Source organism: Hibiscus syriacus, unplaced genomic scaffold, assembly GCF_006381635.1.
Source record: "Hibiscus syriacus cultivar Baekdansim isolate YM2019G1 unplaced genomic scaffold, ASM638163v2 tig00110705_pilon, whole genome shotgun sequence".
NCBI classification, from domain to species: domain Eukaryota; kingdom Viridiplantae; phylum Streptophyta; class Magnoliopsida; order Malvales; family Malvaceae; genus Hibiscus; species Hibiscus syriacus.
In genome coordinates, this window is record NW_024062831.1 from 374,713 (window position 1) to 391,985 (window position 17,273).

Consider the following 17,273-nt stretch of genomic DNA (forward strand, 5'->3'; position numbering starts at 1 on the left):
GTCGAGTCATTTATCGTCGAGTTCGACTCAACTCAAAAAGTTTAAGGTTGAGTTCAACTAGACTCGAAAGCTCGCGAGTTTAAAATTGTCAAGTTTAACTTTAATTCGAAATCAAAAATTGAAACTCGACTTGAGTTCAAAAAAAACTTGAACTCGAAACATTCTCAGACTTAGTTGGATTGAAGCTCAAACTCGAGCTCGATTCAAACTCAAAAACTCAAGCTCGAACCGTAAGTATATGAAAATCTTATATTATATATATATATAATTATTTATTTTTTAAAAATTAAAATTTAATATATTATTTTTTTCGTACTGCTCGTGAGCTTTTCGAGTTTGATATCAAGTAGCTTGTTTCGGCTTGTTAAGAACTTTAGTCAAGACCATTCGATTTGAGTATTGACCAAACTTTAATCGAATAAAACTCAAATAACTCACAATCTATCTAGTCTCATTTACGGCCCTCCTCGATACATTTAAAGAAATTCAATTTTTTTAATATAATTGTATTCGACACTCGTATTCGAGTTATCCGGTGTTGATTTCAAAGCGGCTTTAATTGCCAGGATGCCAAGAGAAAACATGGAATTGAGCACCAACAAAATGCTAAGAATCAGTTATCACTTTACAGGCAAAAACGGATGAACAATACAAGACCAATTAAAGATTATATTATCTTGTTTTGCAAAAAAAAAATGTTCTGCTTTCTTCACTCCTCATTTTCAATGGTAAAGGCCGTCTTATCACATTCTTGCGAAGTAACCAAATAATTAGATGTTATAATAGCCCGAACGGTTCAGGCAGTGACTCAAATCCATTATCGAAGATGGATCCTTGATCTGATTTATCGTCGATACTATGCAACCAATTAATATTCTTCAAGTCCTCTTTTAGCAACATTGCATCATAACGGGAGCTCTCATAGATGTCCACCTCGCTTAATTTGGTTGAGTATCGTACATCATGGGCGTCACTTCCGTTCTCTGCGGCACTAAGAATGCTATTTCCGTTCTCAGAGTATTCTCCATTTCTCAAGCTACTGGCGCTTCCGTTGCTATTGAAAGAGTCGGAACGAAGTAATTGGGTTTTGGCAGGTGCAGATCGGATACTCTGAGGGAAAAGAGTTGTGCCTGAAAGGGAACGGATGTTTACTGAACCGTTTCTTATGTCCTACATCAGTGATCATAAATAGCGTTAGGATTATTCTGCATATAGATGACGCGGTCTCTTTATACAGCTGAGCATCTACGGAAAGAAAGATCAAAACAAATTCCAACCACTAAACATGACATTGCCTCTTATTTATAAATCCAAGCTAATACTTCAGACCCTGAAATTTTCTGCTACAACTATTGGATCATGGTGATGTTCTATTTATGATGCTAATGTAGACTAAAAACATCAGAGTTGAGGTTGAGATTGTAATTTACAATTTTGGTCTACTTAAATGACAATATTCCCACCCCTTAGCTGCATTTGAATTACTCAGCACATGATCAAGAAAAAGAAAAGGTTTGCTTAAAACACAGCACATGGCTAACATTTGCAACAAGCAGTGCTTCACTTGGGAGTTAACAATTAATGAATAAAAAAGTAGAGGGTAAGCATACCATGTGCCTGATAGCCGTATCCAGTGATTTTTTTGAGATATTCCTTCCAAATCCTGTGCCATCTGCAGTGGTTGTTGAAGACTTTACCGGTTTCCGCATAGCTAAATCTGAGACATGTGAGATCCTCCGTGATTCATGTATGCTAGATGAATGCCCGTTGGAATGGACTCGAGCCCTTCCAGGAGGATCAGTTAGTCTTCCTCTAGCGGCAATTGGCGACGAATGTCGTCTTGGCATATTTATAGAGCTACAAGTATCTTGGTTTGCCTTCACGGTGGCAGAAGCACCAGACCTAGACCTACCAGCAGAGATAGGCCTCTCGGGCAAAGTTGTTCTAAGGTTTGGTGGTGAGTCAAGCGGAAAATCTGGGGGTACAACTGGCTGTTGTGGCGGCCGGACTCGTGGACCCGGGGAGCTTGGTCGAGATGATGGAGCTGAAGTGCGACCATTTGAAACAATGCGCCCAGTAGAAAGTGAAGGACTAGCTGGTGAAGATAGAGACGATGCCGGATTCCGACGTGTGGGAGTCAATGGGCGAGAATTTGAACGAACAGATGTTGAGTTCAAGTTTGCAGGGATTTGGGGGCTAGAAATTAGAGTTGTTGGCCGTAAACTTTGTGACGGTCTACTCCTTTCAATGTAAGAGCTGGTGGGAGATGGACGAACTTTTGAAGGAGTTGAGGGCCGTGATGGTGTTGAGCGTGCAGATGGGGTTGAAGGTCTTGCCGCAGATGATGAGCGGGTAATATGAGAGGATGGTCTAGTATAAGATGACAAAGAAGCCGAGCTTGTACTGAGAATTGAACTACCCGTGTTTGAAGAATAGTTACTGTATGAAGACGAGAGAGATGGTCGAGTTACTGAACTGCTTCTTGCTGGTCTTGAGGCATGATTGCTTTCAGAATGAGAAATCGAAAGCTGAAACAGGGATAACAGAAAAATTAGTCATTAATGGCTGCAAACTTCTACTAGACAACAATCAATGCCAATAAAAAGAGAGAGCAACCACATACACGGAGAAATCAATCACTAACTTTGACAGAAAAAGCAGTAACATAAAAGTAAAGGGCAAAAGAAGTCTAAAAATTTGAAGGAAATGCAAACCCTTGAAGCCTTCGTGGTTGAAACTGATCTAACTTTTGGATTGCTTCTTGGAGCAAGTGAAGTTGACTGAGATTCTGACCCTTCAGATGAAGGAAAAAGTGGAGTTCCGGGAGGAGTTAGAAGCCTAATGACACAAAGTAGTTAATATTATAAACTGAGAGAACCAAGGATTTACAAACTAGGTTTAAATTTGAGACTCAATTAAGTGAGCAAAGCAATACATTACCCAAAAAAGAGTTGTCAATACAGCTATTTGATCAGCAAAACAATCAAACTTTAACTCTCAAAGCTTAAAGGCCAAAAGATTCACCCAGATTTCTGTTTTCTTGGTAAGTCAAGCTATTATTATCTATACAATTTAAACTTGGAATTAACCAAAGACAACATGAAATGCATAAAACTCAATGTGAAAGGTAAAGATTCATTTGCAAAGCAGAGAATCCCCACACCGGTGTCCAATGCAGATCCGGATATGGGTATGGGATACAACACTTTAAAGATTTTTCATATAGATGAGAGAAAATAGAAAAAAAAAGATTGAATACATCCATAACAGATACATGGAAACCAAACAGATCCGAAAGGAAAACGATCCAAATGAATAGTTTAAATTAGGAAATTCGAGAGATTGGATCTAGAAGTCTATTGTAGTAATAATAGCAGTGACAAGTGAGTTACCAGTCATAATCATGCTTTCCTTCCTCTGTAGAAGAAAGTAGATCATCGATTCCAGCCTTCACCTTTGCTGATCCATTTGATACTCTTCCCAGTTTCATCGATACTACAAAACCAAAATCCACAACTTCAATTTAAACGCTTAGAGTTGTTCATTTCAGTTATTGCGTAAACGACATCGTTTCTCCTTTTCAGGCTATATTCCAATTCAAAAAATCATCAATCATTTTCTAATTTATGTTAAAAGAAAAATCCAAATAGAATGGAGAAGAAGGTTAGCTAACTTTGGAACCGACAAATTAATCTGATAATAATAAAATCAAGTACCGTAGAATGATTCATCGGAGGAGGCGACGGAGAGGCTGCGGCGGCTCTTTGAGAAAAGATCCAAATTCTCGTCCGAATCCCTGGGGAATAATCCAGCGTTCAAACTTCTACCAACGCGGTGATGATGGGAGGCCGCCGCCGCCGACATGTTCTTATTATTCAAATTAATGCAACTCTTCCCTTCTCCGTTCACCAGCGATTCCCTTAGATTCCTATTCATCATAATGGTCGTTGGTATTAAAGAATATGGGCTGCTGCAACTCCTATGCTATGCCTTCTGCTCCCTGCCCCATTGCCATTTCTTTCTTTCATGCTACTGCAATGGTAGTGGTGCCATTGCCAAAGTCCAAATGCAAAATGCAAAGACGGATAAAAGAAACTTAATTTTTATAATATGAATATGATTATTATTTGCTATAATTGAAATGAGAGGGGAAGTGGTGTTCATTCAGATCTCTTACACGCACTGCTAAGTGGCTTCAGCTTCTTAGCTATAACTCAGATCTGTGCTTTTATCCAAGGAGGCACCTAAACTATCACTTTTGTTCCGTTTTAGTACTTAACATATACTTTTTGTTTCATTTTAGTACACCGGCGTTAAAATTTTAAGTATTAGAATGAAACAAAAATTAACGATGGTGTACTAAAATGAAACAAAAAGTTAACGACGGGTACTAAAATGAAATAAAAAGTTAACGACGGGTACTAAAATGAAATAAAAAGTTAATATTAAGTATATTTAAAAATAATTAAAAGTTTAGATACTAAAATGAAATAAAAGTAATAGTTTAGACACTAAACATATATTTTACCCTTTTTAGTTAGTACTTTTGTTCTAATAATTATTCAATGATGGTAATGTTTTATTATTATTATTATTAAGTCTTAACTAAGAATAATCGCTTTTAAGTTATTTTATTACTTAAATTAATCTTTTACAATAAACTGTTATGATTCATTTAGTTTTTGAAAATATTTTTGATTTTTATTGTTAGAAAATAATTTTCTTGTTTAGTTCTCCAAAAATAAAAAAATATGTTTAGTTAATATAAATGAAAACTTTAATTTTTAAAATAAAAATAGTGAAAATATATTTGGTATCTAAACAAATAGCTATTAAATAATTAAATTTAAATATAATTATTAAAAAATTAATTACACAAGTTTAACATGTGAGTTATATAATTATAAAACAATAAAGTTGATAAGAAATTTCATAACACAAAAATTATTTTAATTTATAATAAGAATATAATGTTAATGCATATTTGACATCAAATAAATTTAAAAAATACATACAAAAAATTTTGTAAGTAAATACAGACAAAAGTAACAGTAAAATAAAAATATGATTAGTGGTTTTTGATGTCCTCGAATTTTTGTAACAAAAAAAAAAATAGTGTAGTCCTTGAAGTTCTTTTATATTCAATGTGATCTTTAAATTGAGAAAAAATTAACTTAATCCTCTAACAAACGAAATCAAATGTTGACAGTCATGAACTTACATGACAGTTCACGAACCTTAGATACCAATCTATCATATTATTGTTCCAAGAAAAAATATAAAATTAACTTAATCGAGGGACTGTTTATGTACTTTATCCAAAAAGATAATGGGAAGATACACTAATTAACACATCTAATGCTCTGTTGTTGTTCCAAGAAAAAAAAAACATAAAATTAAATGGCAAAACTTTAGTGTGTGACTGCGTGTTAATTAATTAAGCAATTAATAAATGTTCAGACTTCAAGTTTCCTAAAAATTAAGAAATCTATTCTATAATTAATGTTCTTTTTAAATTAAATTTGGAGTAAATCACTCTATCTCTACCATTGCAACAATGCAACTTCTAATTGTTTATTTCATTTGTTAATTATAGTTATCTTTAATTTCTCATTCCCTTTAGTCATAATTTTCAAGTTTTAACTACTTAATGAAAACAAGAAGAAGATGAAAAATATCGTTATACTATTCTTAGGGATGGGCATCCGACCCGAACCCGATGGGTTCTGACCCGACCCGATTGAGTCGGTTTTTCAAATTCGGGTTTGGATCGGTTTTTTTAAAGGTAATGTTCGGGTCGGGTCGGATTTGGGTTTAGGCTGAAAATACTCGACCCGAAAAGAAATATAATTTTACCTTCTATATTTAGAAATAATTACAATAATATCCTTCTATATATTAATTTTTAAAATTAAATTACTGTTTTTACTGAATAAAAATAATATTTTTATTATTTCGGGTCAGGTCGAATCGAGTTCAGATTTTATCTCGAAAAGTCGGGTTAGATTCGAGTCTAGTGGAGGCTATATATTTTTCGGGTCGGATTGGCCGAAACTCACCCCATGCCCATCTCTAACTATTCCTTTTTGAATTAAATTAAATTAAATTAGAGTTGCGAATTTTTTACTCCAATATCCACATATGTAGAGCTGGGTATACGGGCTACCCGCCCGTTTAGCCCGCGGGTTTTGATGATGCGGGTTTAAACAGAGCGGTTTAAAAAGCCCGCAATCATAAACGATTTTGATTTCTAAGGCTCGCGGCCCGTCCATTTAACCCGCGGGCTTACCCGCAGCCCGTTAAATAACAACAATTTTAAATGCTTTAAATGTAATAAAAAAATAATGTTTTAACTTGCTACACCTTTAAAAATGATCTAGCAACTTGAAAAGGAAGCACCGTCAAAATAATAAATAATATTTAAATTTTATTTTAAATAGCCGAAAATGATTATAAAATAATATTTATTTTAATTTTTTAATCATTAATATATTTATATATAATGATATAATTACTTAAAATCAAATTAAAAAAAACAATATTCACTTATATCACCAAATTGAAAAACAAATAAAACAATAAAACACATTATACTTTTATAAAACACAATTATTCAAGGCTATAATACGAACACTTTTCTTTCTTATTTTTAATCCAAATATTACGTGTCATGTGATATATTATTAGAATATCGCGTGACTTTTTATAATTAAAGAGTGAAATGGATAACATACTTCATGAAAAAAAATAAAGGTCAAATTTAAATAAAAAAATCTTTAAATACTAAAGTGATAATGGTGTAAATTTTATAAGTCTAAAATATTATATAAATCTTTTAATTTTTAATTTTTAAAATGAAGAATAATTTGATACATTGTAAATGAAAAAAAAATATCAAGCAACGGTAGAATTATGACAACCCTAATAAATTTAAGAACTACAATTGTTATAAGTAACATTATATTTATAGGTAATTTATTTTCTTTTTCTATAAAATTCTTTAAGTTTATTTTTTCTAAAATTTTATAAATTCTAAATTAAGCGGACTATTGCGGGCTTCGCGGGCTACCCGCAGTTATACCTATTAAACCTGTGGGTTTAACGGTCCGGGTTAAAAAGCCCGCAATTTAAACGAGCTTTAGTTTTTGAGACCCGAAGCCCGCACGGGCCGCGGGTTAAACGGAAACGAAATATATAATTTGAACATTTTTTTTAACATTGATATATGAAACTAGTCACTTTAGACAAAAACATTGATATATAATTTGTGGTATGTTTTTGTCTAAAGTGACTAGTTTCATATATCAATGTTAAAAAAAATGTTCAAATTATATATTTAGTTTCTGTTAACCCGCGGCCCGTGCGGGCTTCGGGTCTCAAAAACTAAAGCTCGTTTAAATTGCGGGCTTTTTAACCCGGACCGTTAAACCCACGAGTTTAATAGGTATAAGCGCGGATAGCCCGCGAAGCCCGCAAAACCCGCAATAGTCCGCTTAATTTAGAATTTATAAAATATTGATATAATTTTTATAAAGCGACACAAACCTAAAGAAGAAAATGAAGATATAATATTAGTATATTATTAATTTAAGTATTAAATATCATTTTAGATCTTGCATAAAATATAATTAAAGCACATAAATTAAAATTTAAACGTCACATGACTCCTGGATAGAAAATATAGATTAAAAAATAGAGTAGTCCTATTAAATTTTAATGACAGTTTATTTTGTGCGTATCAAATCTAGATGTTCACGCAACATGTGAATACATGTTTGATAGTTGTAATTTATTTTTTTATTTTTTTTTATGTTTGATAGTTGTAATTTATTTTTAAACAAAAATATTTTTCAGTGATAGTTGTAATTGACTTTTCTTAATATAATTTATTTTCCTATTTTTAATATATTTTATAAAGTGTTTTACTATCTAATTTTTCGTAAAATATTTTCTTAACTGTTATCTTCAAAGTATAAGCCTACAAAATAATAATATTTTATTTATTTAATATCAACATAATATTTTAAATCATTCCAATAAAATATTAATTATTAAAATATTTAATATATATAATATAATTTTAAGGCAAAAGGGTATATGAAGCTTTTGTACTTTTCAAAAAAAAATGTGGCCCTCATCGGGTTTTTGCACCTAATGTGCTACTCAAACTTAGAAAACAAACTCAATGTGATCCTTTGACCAACATTTTTCGTCGTTGACCGTTATATTGTTGACGTGGTATTTCACAGTGCCAACATGGCATATGGGCTAAATTGGTTTTTTTTGGTTGAGTTCGAGGGTTAAATTGAGTTTTTTTAAGTTAAAGGACTTATTTGATTTTTGAGAAAAAATTATTTTAGATTTTAAAATTTAATACTAAGGAAATATGAAGAACAAAAATGAGCAACTTGACCACCCAATCAAATATACTTGCTCGGGAATAATCTTTTAAAATTATGATAATTAAATTATTTTTAAATCTCAACCTTTAAGTTAAAAATGATAAATTTACGTGACTGTATTGAGCAAATATATTTGATCAGGTGGTCAAGTTACTCATTATTGTTATTCATATTTCTTTAGTAATTTTATTTTAAAAATTATATATATATAGTGATTTAATTTTTTCTATATTTGTATATTTAATTTTTTTTCTATATTTAAAATTTAAAATTTAGGCAAAAGGATATGTGAGGCCCTTGTATTTTAAAAAAAAATCAATGTGTCTCTCATATTTTTTTTCACCCAATGTGACCCTCAAACTTAGAAAACAAAATCAATGTAGACTTTTGACAATTGGTTTTCGTCGTTGACCGTTACCAACCACACTGTCTGCCATGTCACCAACCACTGTGAACCGTCATGTTAGCACCGTAACGATCAACGTTGGAAACTGTTGGTCAAAGGACCATATTGAGTTTGTTTTCTAAGTTTGAAGGTCACATTATTTTTTTTAAAGTACAAGGGCCTCACAAACCTTTTTGTCTATTTTTAATTTAATAATATATAATAAATTATTAATAATAATTAATATTATTTTACTAATTTAATATTAATAGAATAGTTTAGTATTATTTTGTTAAATTATAATTATTAAAATATTTAAAATATATTTATTAATTTTTTAATAATATAATATAATAATTTGTTTTAATATCGTAATAATATGCTTAGCTATATAATAAATAATGAATATAATTAAATATTATTTAATATTTTCATAAAAACATTATTAAATAATTAATAAATAGTAATATCATTTAATAGTATCATATTTTAGTATTATTTTAATTAAAATATTAATTATCAAAATATTTAAAATATATTTATTAATAAAATAATAATAAAAAATATTTTAATAATGTCAACATAAATAATATTGAATAAATTAATCTAATATTTTTAAAAAATAATTTTTATTATATGTTATATTTTTAATAAAAAAAATTGTGAAAAAATTTCAACTAGAAATATTTTACATAGCATCATCCCAATACAGTAAAATATTTTTCAAAAATTATTTTTAATGTAATCATTTTATGTAAACAACTTTTCAAGTAATCATTTTTAGTAAATAATATTTTAGAAAATCAATTACAATATATTAAAAAGACCCATATTTTAAATATATTTTACATTATATTTAAATTGACATTTAATACTCAAATATATTACTAGAACAATTGAATGATATAATTAAAACTATATTAATAAGTTGTGGAATTAATTAAAATATTTAAAAATTGAAGAGTAGAATATAAACATAATTTGAAGGTATCTAATATAGTTAACTCTTAATTCAGATAAAATAATTATCAAATTACTATTTAATAATTTGTAATGTAAAAGTGTAGCAATTGTTTATAAACTATGTATGAATTATGGTTAGATCTATCTATGAATTATGCCGTACATAGTTGAAAATTTCTAACCCTAAGTTTGATTTTGGCCTACCGAATCCGATGGCTTCATTTAATTGTCTATAAAGTATTAAATACTATAATTAGATAAATTAAATAATACATTTAAACTTATAATTTAAATACTATAATGATAATATCGATTAAATTAAGATTCGATCAATTTAAAATAAGGAAAAGTGGACATCCCATCACAATCATATCCTTGATCCATAACTCCTTCCTCAATCGCCATCAGTCGACGGCCATGTGACCAATTGAGGCCGCTGGACCATTTTCATATGCATGATATAAGGTATAGTCTGTAATTGATATATGACAAAGTGATAGGTGGCATGGACCATCCACCAAACATTTGTAACTTACCATTCATCAATCAGACAAAGCAACCCCTACCACGTCCATACATATAAAAGCGACCCCTAATCCCAACTGTACCTTCTCACTTATGCTTGCTTTTGTCTAAATACCTACCCATAAATGTTGCATCAATTCGATTTGTACAAGTACACATACATGTTTGTAAAATACAACTGCAAAACAAATACGTTAATATTGACTATCATAAATAATATAACTATTATGTCTTGGTAAAATCTACTACATTAGAAACGATTTCGTTTAGATTAATATAATATTAATATTAGATGATGCACCTTAAAATTAACATAGTGAGGAATGAAACTCAATTGGTGTTTCTCTATTCAATCTTGAGACTAAAAGGAAGTAAAAGACAATAATAATGTATTTCATCTTAGATATGACGAAGGGTTATCCCATATATAAGAGTAGTAGAGAGATAAAATTGTTAAATAAAAACTATCTAATCCATCTACTTCTTAGATACGTGTGACCTAAGATTGATGTAATTATGATAATGGACGATGCCCCCAAGGTTAACATAGTCTTTCAAACATCGTGCACCCGAAGTGAGAAAGTGAAACTCATTTGGTGTTACTCTATTCGATCTGAAGATTAAGATGAGATAAAAGAGAATAATAATGTATCTTCTCTTAGATACGTGGAAGAGTTATCCCTTATATTAGAGTAGTAGAGGGGTAAAATTGTTAAATAATAATTACCCACTCCATCTACTCCCTATATATAACTGACTCTATCCCCTAAATAGGATTTACTATTTCATTGCTAATTAGAGTGAGCGTTCTATCGAGTTAAGTAAAAAAAAATTAAGTTATTCAAGTTGACGAGTCTTATATTATATTTCAAACTTAGTTTAATTTTTTTTTGGAGTTGAGTCGAGTTTACAATATTACAACTAGAAATCAATTTGAGTCTAATTTTTTTGGCCGAATCGAGTCAAAAAATCAATTTTTTGATTTGAATAAAGTTTTACTTACCTCTATTACTAACAATCCCCACTAATGCAAATAAGCAAAGATTTTAATTGCAAGAAAAGAGCAACAACAAAATTAGTCGTTTAAGTACTAGTGAACGTATCTAGACTAATATATAGTGTAATGAGCAATTATTCTCTTCACAAGTGAACAAAATTGGAACTTATTAAAATAGGAATAAACTCACAACACACGATTAATTTATTCTCCAAACGAGCTTCATGATACGTCAAAGATTTAGCCAATATGCCTCGAGATGCAAGTAAGTGTTCTAGAAAGAGAACCTAAAGTCTTTCACATATTGATATAAGTATATCACATATGAATATATATATATATATGTATTGTATATGATTATTTTAAATTAGAATTAAATAGTATACTAATATTATAAATATTTACAATTAAATTTAAACAGAAATTTGAAAACTCGATTCGACTTAACTCGACTCGAATTTTATAAATTCAACTCGAAAAAGTTTCAAATCAAATATGAGTTATATAATAAGACTCATCAACTCAAATAATTTAAATTTTTTTGACTCGATTTGAATCGATCGAATGTTGGTCCCTAGTTGAAGTAGTGAGGTAAAAGTCTTCTACAATGTTGGTTGGTTTATAGTCCCCAATTCAGGTCAAGCCATGATTACACCAAATGAGACTCTAGTATTTATTTGGATTCTTATATCCACTGTTGGATTGGTTTTGGGCCAAGGGCTCTGCAGACCTAGTAGCAAGGTCCACAATGAGAGTTGATAGCCTCTAGTTGACCTCTATTTTAGTTCTTTATTTCTTTATTTGCAATTTATTATTTCAACTTATTAATTCATTTTCTTTTAATTTAGTTCTTTATTTTTCATTTGTTTACTTAATTTCAGCTGATTAATTTTAATTCATATGCTTTAATTTCCACCTTTCAATTTTATTTCTTTTTCAATTTAGTCTTCTATTTAACTTTTTACAATTTAATTTCAGCATTTCAATTTTACATTTATTTAAATTTCAGTCCTTATTTATTTTGTATAATTTAATTCTCCCTTTCATTCATATTAGTCCTATTTCATTTATTTATCTCATAGTCTTATTTATAAATATTATTATAATAATATTTATAATATTATATATTAATAATACATGTGTGTGTGGGGGGGGGGTGTTTGTGTGGGGGGTTATATGATTATAATGAATAGTTTACTTTTAATATTATAATATAATTTTCCATATACGTATTTTTATTACCATGATTTTCTTATAATTATATTTTTATATTATATTACAATATTTATATTATTATTTTATAAACTAGATTATTATTATACATCGTATTATATTTTTTTATATGTATGGGTGCTGTGGGAATGCCCATCATTTTTCATATGTAATAAACTCTCAAACTTATTTTCTAACGAATTTCTTATAAAGCACAAATCTTAATATTGTGTTTAAGAATAGGTTTTCAATTTTTTTATTAAAAAATAATTTTTAAATGTTCAATTATACCTAGCCACATTCTTAAATCTTCCATTTTCGTTTATTATTATTATTATGCTCGAATCTGAATCCAAATCACATTCTAGACATTAAAAGAAAAAATAAAAATGGTTGACTAGTGAGTGGGATAAGGGAGGGAGTTGATATTTGGCTATTGGCGTCTGTGGTGTCTATGTCCAGGAGCATGTCGACTCGAATCGCCAGACCATAAAGGATAAAACCAGAAAGTATACTAAAAGTATCCATAATCAAAACCCAGAAACCATGCTTACTCGCAACGTGGCTGCGCCGCCGTCTTCTCTGTAAGAACCCTCTTTAACCAGTTCCCAGTTTTCATTTTTTTTCTAATGGGATTTCATTTGTCATTTTGCAGATGCCCAATTCTTTCCCATGACTGGCATTTCCAAGTATCTGATCAGCTTTTGTTTCCCCACAACTTAAACCCAAATCTCAATCGTGGTATTTACTTCCTCCCACTGTCTGGATTTTCCTTTCTCTCGTTGGTTCCACAGTTTTAAAAGCTGATTGTTTCGTTTATAATTAGATTATGGAAAAACTGACCTTGTTCTTTCGTTGTTGTTGTGAGTGGAGTTCACAGTCTTCGTTAGAATTTCGGTATGCAATTAAGCAATATTGAATTAGAACATGTTTAGAATTTGAACACTTTGTGTTTTCTTTTTGCAGCAACCAGAAAGATTAAGGGATTCCGACTCAAGGCAAACTTTTGGGAGTCCATCAGATCTGGGTATTTTCATTTATGTGTTGTTTTTGAACAATGGACTTTAATATGCATGTTATGCTGAGACTGGTAATCTTGGATTGTTGTTTCAGTCTCTGTTTCTGTGAACCTTCTGTTAGTGTTATGTGTTTCCAGAAGATAATTTAGGTTCTAGTGTTATTTTAGTTTCCTTCTAGCCATGGCCTTAGGCCTCGCTAGATTCGTTTGTGTGCATGTTCATGCCCGAATGCTCTTTTTAATTGTCTAATTTTGACTCAAGTTACCAGCTGACATGGTTTTCAGCCATGGTACCAATAGAACCAACACCATTTGCCTTATTTCTCTAGAGCAAATCACCAATAATTATTGAACTACGATTAATGAATCATAGCTCGAAAGTGTGTAGGGTTCAGTATGAAGGTTACACCTAATATGTGGTGGACCTTAACATAATTCTTTGTCGTGATTGGACTCTTTTCAGTTATCTAGTTTTTCCTCAACTTACCAGCTGACACTGTTTTAAGCCATGGTACCAGTAGAACCAATCATATTTGCCTCATTTCTTTGTAGAAAGTGCCTGTAATTATTGCACTACTATTAGTGAATCATTACTTGAAAGCGTTTAGGGTTCAGTATGAAGGTTACACTTATAAGTAGTGAACCTTAACATGGTTCTTTGTAGTGATTGGATGATAGTATGATTGTAGTAAAAAGAATTGTAGGTGAAATTCTCCATCATTTTTCTCTAGTCTCATTGGAGCACCCTTTCTGCCTTGCTTATCGTCCTAGAATTTTGAAGAACAACGCAACACAAATCGTGGAACCACCCTCTACTCTCGAGGAAGAGGAAGAACCGGTGCCTGAAGAATTTGTGCTTGTTGAAAAGTCTCAACCAGACGGAGAAGTTGAACAAATAATATTCTCTTCTGGAGGAGATGTGGATGTCTATGAGCTTCAAGCCCTATGTGACAAGGTAAGGATCTTTCGTTCGATGCATCTAGATAATGCCTGATGTATGCCGTCACAGTGATTGCAAGTTTGTTGCTTTTGGGTTATGCTGTACCCTGCACCTGCTTTATAGAATTCGGATTTATTGGCATGCTTTTGAAAAGGTTGGCTGGCCAAGGAGACCATTGTCAAAACTAGCCATGGCTTTACAAAATAGTTACATGGTAGCCGCATTGCATTCGGTTAGGAAATTTCCTGGTCAAGGTATGCGGATAATGTTGAAATGGCTGATTTTTTAATTGCAATAGTTCAATGATATTTATATTCCTAAAACTATTAATAAACATCTTAGTGTATTTGGGGAAGTCATTTGACAGAAGGGAATGAGGAAAAGAAGCTAATTGGAATGGCTCGTGCTACATCCGATCATGCATTCAATGCTACAATCTGGGATGTTCTTGTTGATCCTAACTATCAGGTACTCGAGTAGGCATAGACATTGGAAACGGCAACGAAGGGGGGTGGGGGATTTGTGAAGTTACATAATCATTTCATGAAATCTTCAATGTTGTGTTCTAATAGTGTGCATGCAATGCAGGGCCAAGGCCTTGGTAAGGCCATGGTTGAAAAGATGATAAGGACTCTTCTACAGAGGGATATCGGTAATATAACACTTTTTGCCGACAGTAAAGGTACGAGGCCTTGATCACCATGAAACCGAACTCCAATAAAGTTGTTGAACTGCCTGTAATAATACCATCTTACTTGGTTGCAGTTGTAGAGTTCTATCAGAACTTGGGTTTTGAACCTGATCCGGAGGGCATTAAAGGTATGTTTTGGTATCCAAGGTATTGATTGCCATTTCGATTACGAAAAGAAACCGAGCTCAAGGAGAGAGCTCACTGGTGGGGTTTAGATGAGGGAAATTAATCATACATTTGTCACCTGAACTCCAAGTAATCCGATTTACTCTAGGGGAGGGCATCTTTTACAGTAGTTTATGACTCACTCATTATTAGACAACTCGATGCATGTGGGGATTATTGTTTTTAAAGGCACGAGTTTGGATTCAAACAAGTGCTTCCCCCATATTTTAAAATTTATGGTTTGAGTGTCTGATATTCACAACTCACCGCATATACTCCTTCCTGCCCTACTAATTATTGCCAATATTTATATTATTTGTTTAATATCAACTTGGAAATGATCAAATTCTTTCTTGATAATAAGGTTAGGATTTATTTATTTTTATTAAGATTTCTCTCAAGTTAGTATACATGATGTGGTCAATATTTTAATTTTGTCTTAATCTTTATTTAAAGGCTACAACTATCAACTTGTATTTAACCCGGATTAATCGATATATATATATAACTACCAACCCAAATACGCCCCACCAAAGTTTAATTTTAAGAAACAAATTATTTGTATTAGAACTTTAAAATTATATTTACTAATTAAAAATAAAATCATATTATAAGTGCAAAAACTTGAATAAATTTAGGGTATATTTTTTTCACGGAAAATAGATTGCGGAAAATATTAATGATTGATGGTTTGATTGATATTATTTAAATAATTAAGTAGTTCGGTTGATAAAATTAAAAGATCGATGATTAATTTAAAACTTCTCATAGTTAAGTAGTCATAGATGTAGTTTACCCAAAAATTAAACTGATGATTTATTTTCAAAACCTTGAATGAAGTCCAAAATCATTAAGCCAAATTTATATAAAAATAATTTTTGATAAATTCAGGGTAAATAAAAAATAGTATTTATTCAAAGATTCTTAATCATTTGACAATGAACGTTTATATCTCTGTATATACGGTATATCAAGAAATATAAACAAATCACTTAACTATTAAGGTTGTTTGGTTCATACATATAATAATAATTTTAGAAAATTGTGCCATCATTATGAATTTTCAACTATAATTCTAAATATAATATATTTTATGTGACGCCGTAACCCGAGAAAAGGTAATTCCAAAATTAGGATAAATTTAAGGCTTAATATAAAAATAAATATCTAAACTATACCTAAAGTTAGCTTTATGTGCTTAAAAATGTGTCTAACGTTTCTCACGTTACACTCTTAGACGCGTGGACCGTTAACATCGTTAAATTTATTCGTTAAGTGACACAAGTCATTTAATGGAAGAATTTCACGGCATACACCTCAAAGTGTAACGTCGAAAACATTAAATACTTATTTTTAATGAGAAATTCTTTAGATACTTAAAATTAATATCGAGTATAATTTGAATATTTATTTTTGCATCAGCTTAAATTTAATTTTAGAGGCTTGAAAGCAAAGCCATTGATTATGTAGGTTTTCAAAGGTTGACAAATTCCCACCAAACTCTACATTTACATACAATTGAGTCGGAGGAGCATAGTCGGTGGAGAAAAAACAAACTTGTTAGCTGGGATGGGTATAGATAGGATTTGCTTGGTTCAAACTTGATATTGAATAATTTTTTATTTGAATTGGGTAAGCTATTCACTTGGTACCTAAAATATTACTTTCATTCCATTTTGGTATCCAAATTTTAACTTTTTTTCAAAATCATACCTAATGTTTAGGTTAAAAACTGAACGGTGCCATAAGATAATGTCATGTCTTCATTGAAAAAATAAAAAATCTCACTTCAGTAGTTCTGTTAAATTTTTAATAACGAGTATCAAATTAAAACCTAAACTAAACATTAAGTATGGTTTTGAAAGAAAAAAATTTAAACATTTTAAGCGCATTGGAGCCTCGCAATCACAATAACCAGAGTTTGTTTGTGCTCTACAATGATAAAACATTCATCATGATTAATGCAATGCAACAA

At 30.9% G+C, this 17,273-nt stretch overlaps 2 protein-coding genes across 2 annotated transcripts; one reads left to right on the plus strand and one right to left on the minus strand.

Annotated features, from left to right (window-relative positions):
- Positions 1–681: 681 nt before the first annotated feature.
- Positions 682–4,009, minus strand: LOC120138717 (cell wall protein RBR3-like). The gene is made up of 5 exons (XM_039154134.1): positions 3,717–4,009; positions 3,393–3,495; positions 2,715–2,838; positions 1,611–2,528; positions 682–1,170 (listed from the first exon to the last, which is right to left on the minus strand). Exons 1-5 carry the CDS (start codon positions 3,937–3,939, stop codon positions 778–780), a joined length of 1,761 nt encoding a protein of 586 aa, XP_039010065.1. The 5' UTR covers positions 3,940–4,009; the 3' UTR covers positions 682–777.
- Positions 4,010–12,939: 8,930 nt separating this feature from the next.
- Positions 12,940–15,505, plus strand: LOC120138701 (histone acetyltransferase TAP1-like). Its single transcript, XM_039154115.1, has 8 exons — positions 12,940–13,068; positions 13,140–13,225; positions 13,451–13,511; positions 14,274–14,457; positions 14,597–14,696; positions 14,810–14,910; positions 15,031–15,124; positions 15,208–15,505. Exons 1-8 carry the CDS (start codon positions 13,031–13,033, stop codon positions 15,285–15,287), a joined length of 744 nt encoding a protein of 247 aa, XP_039010046.1. The 5' UTR covers positions 12,940–13,030; the 3' UTR covers positions 15,288–15,505.
- Positions 15,506–17,273: the final 1,768 nt, after the last annotated feature.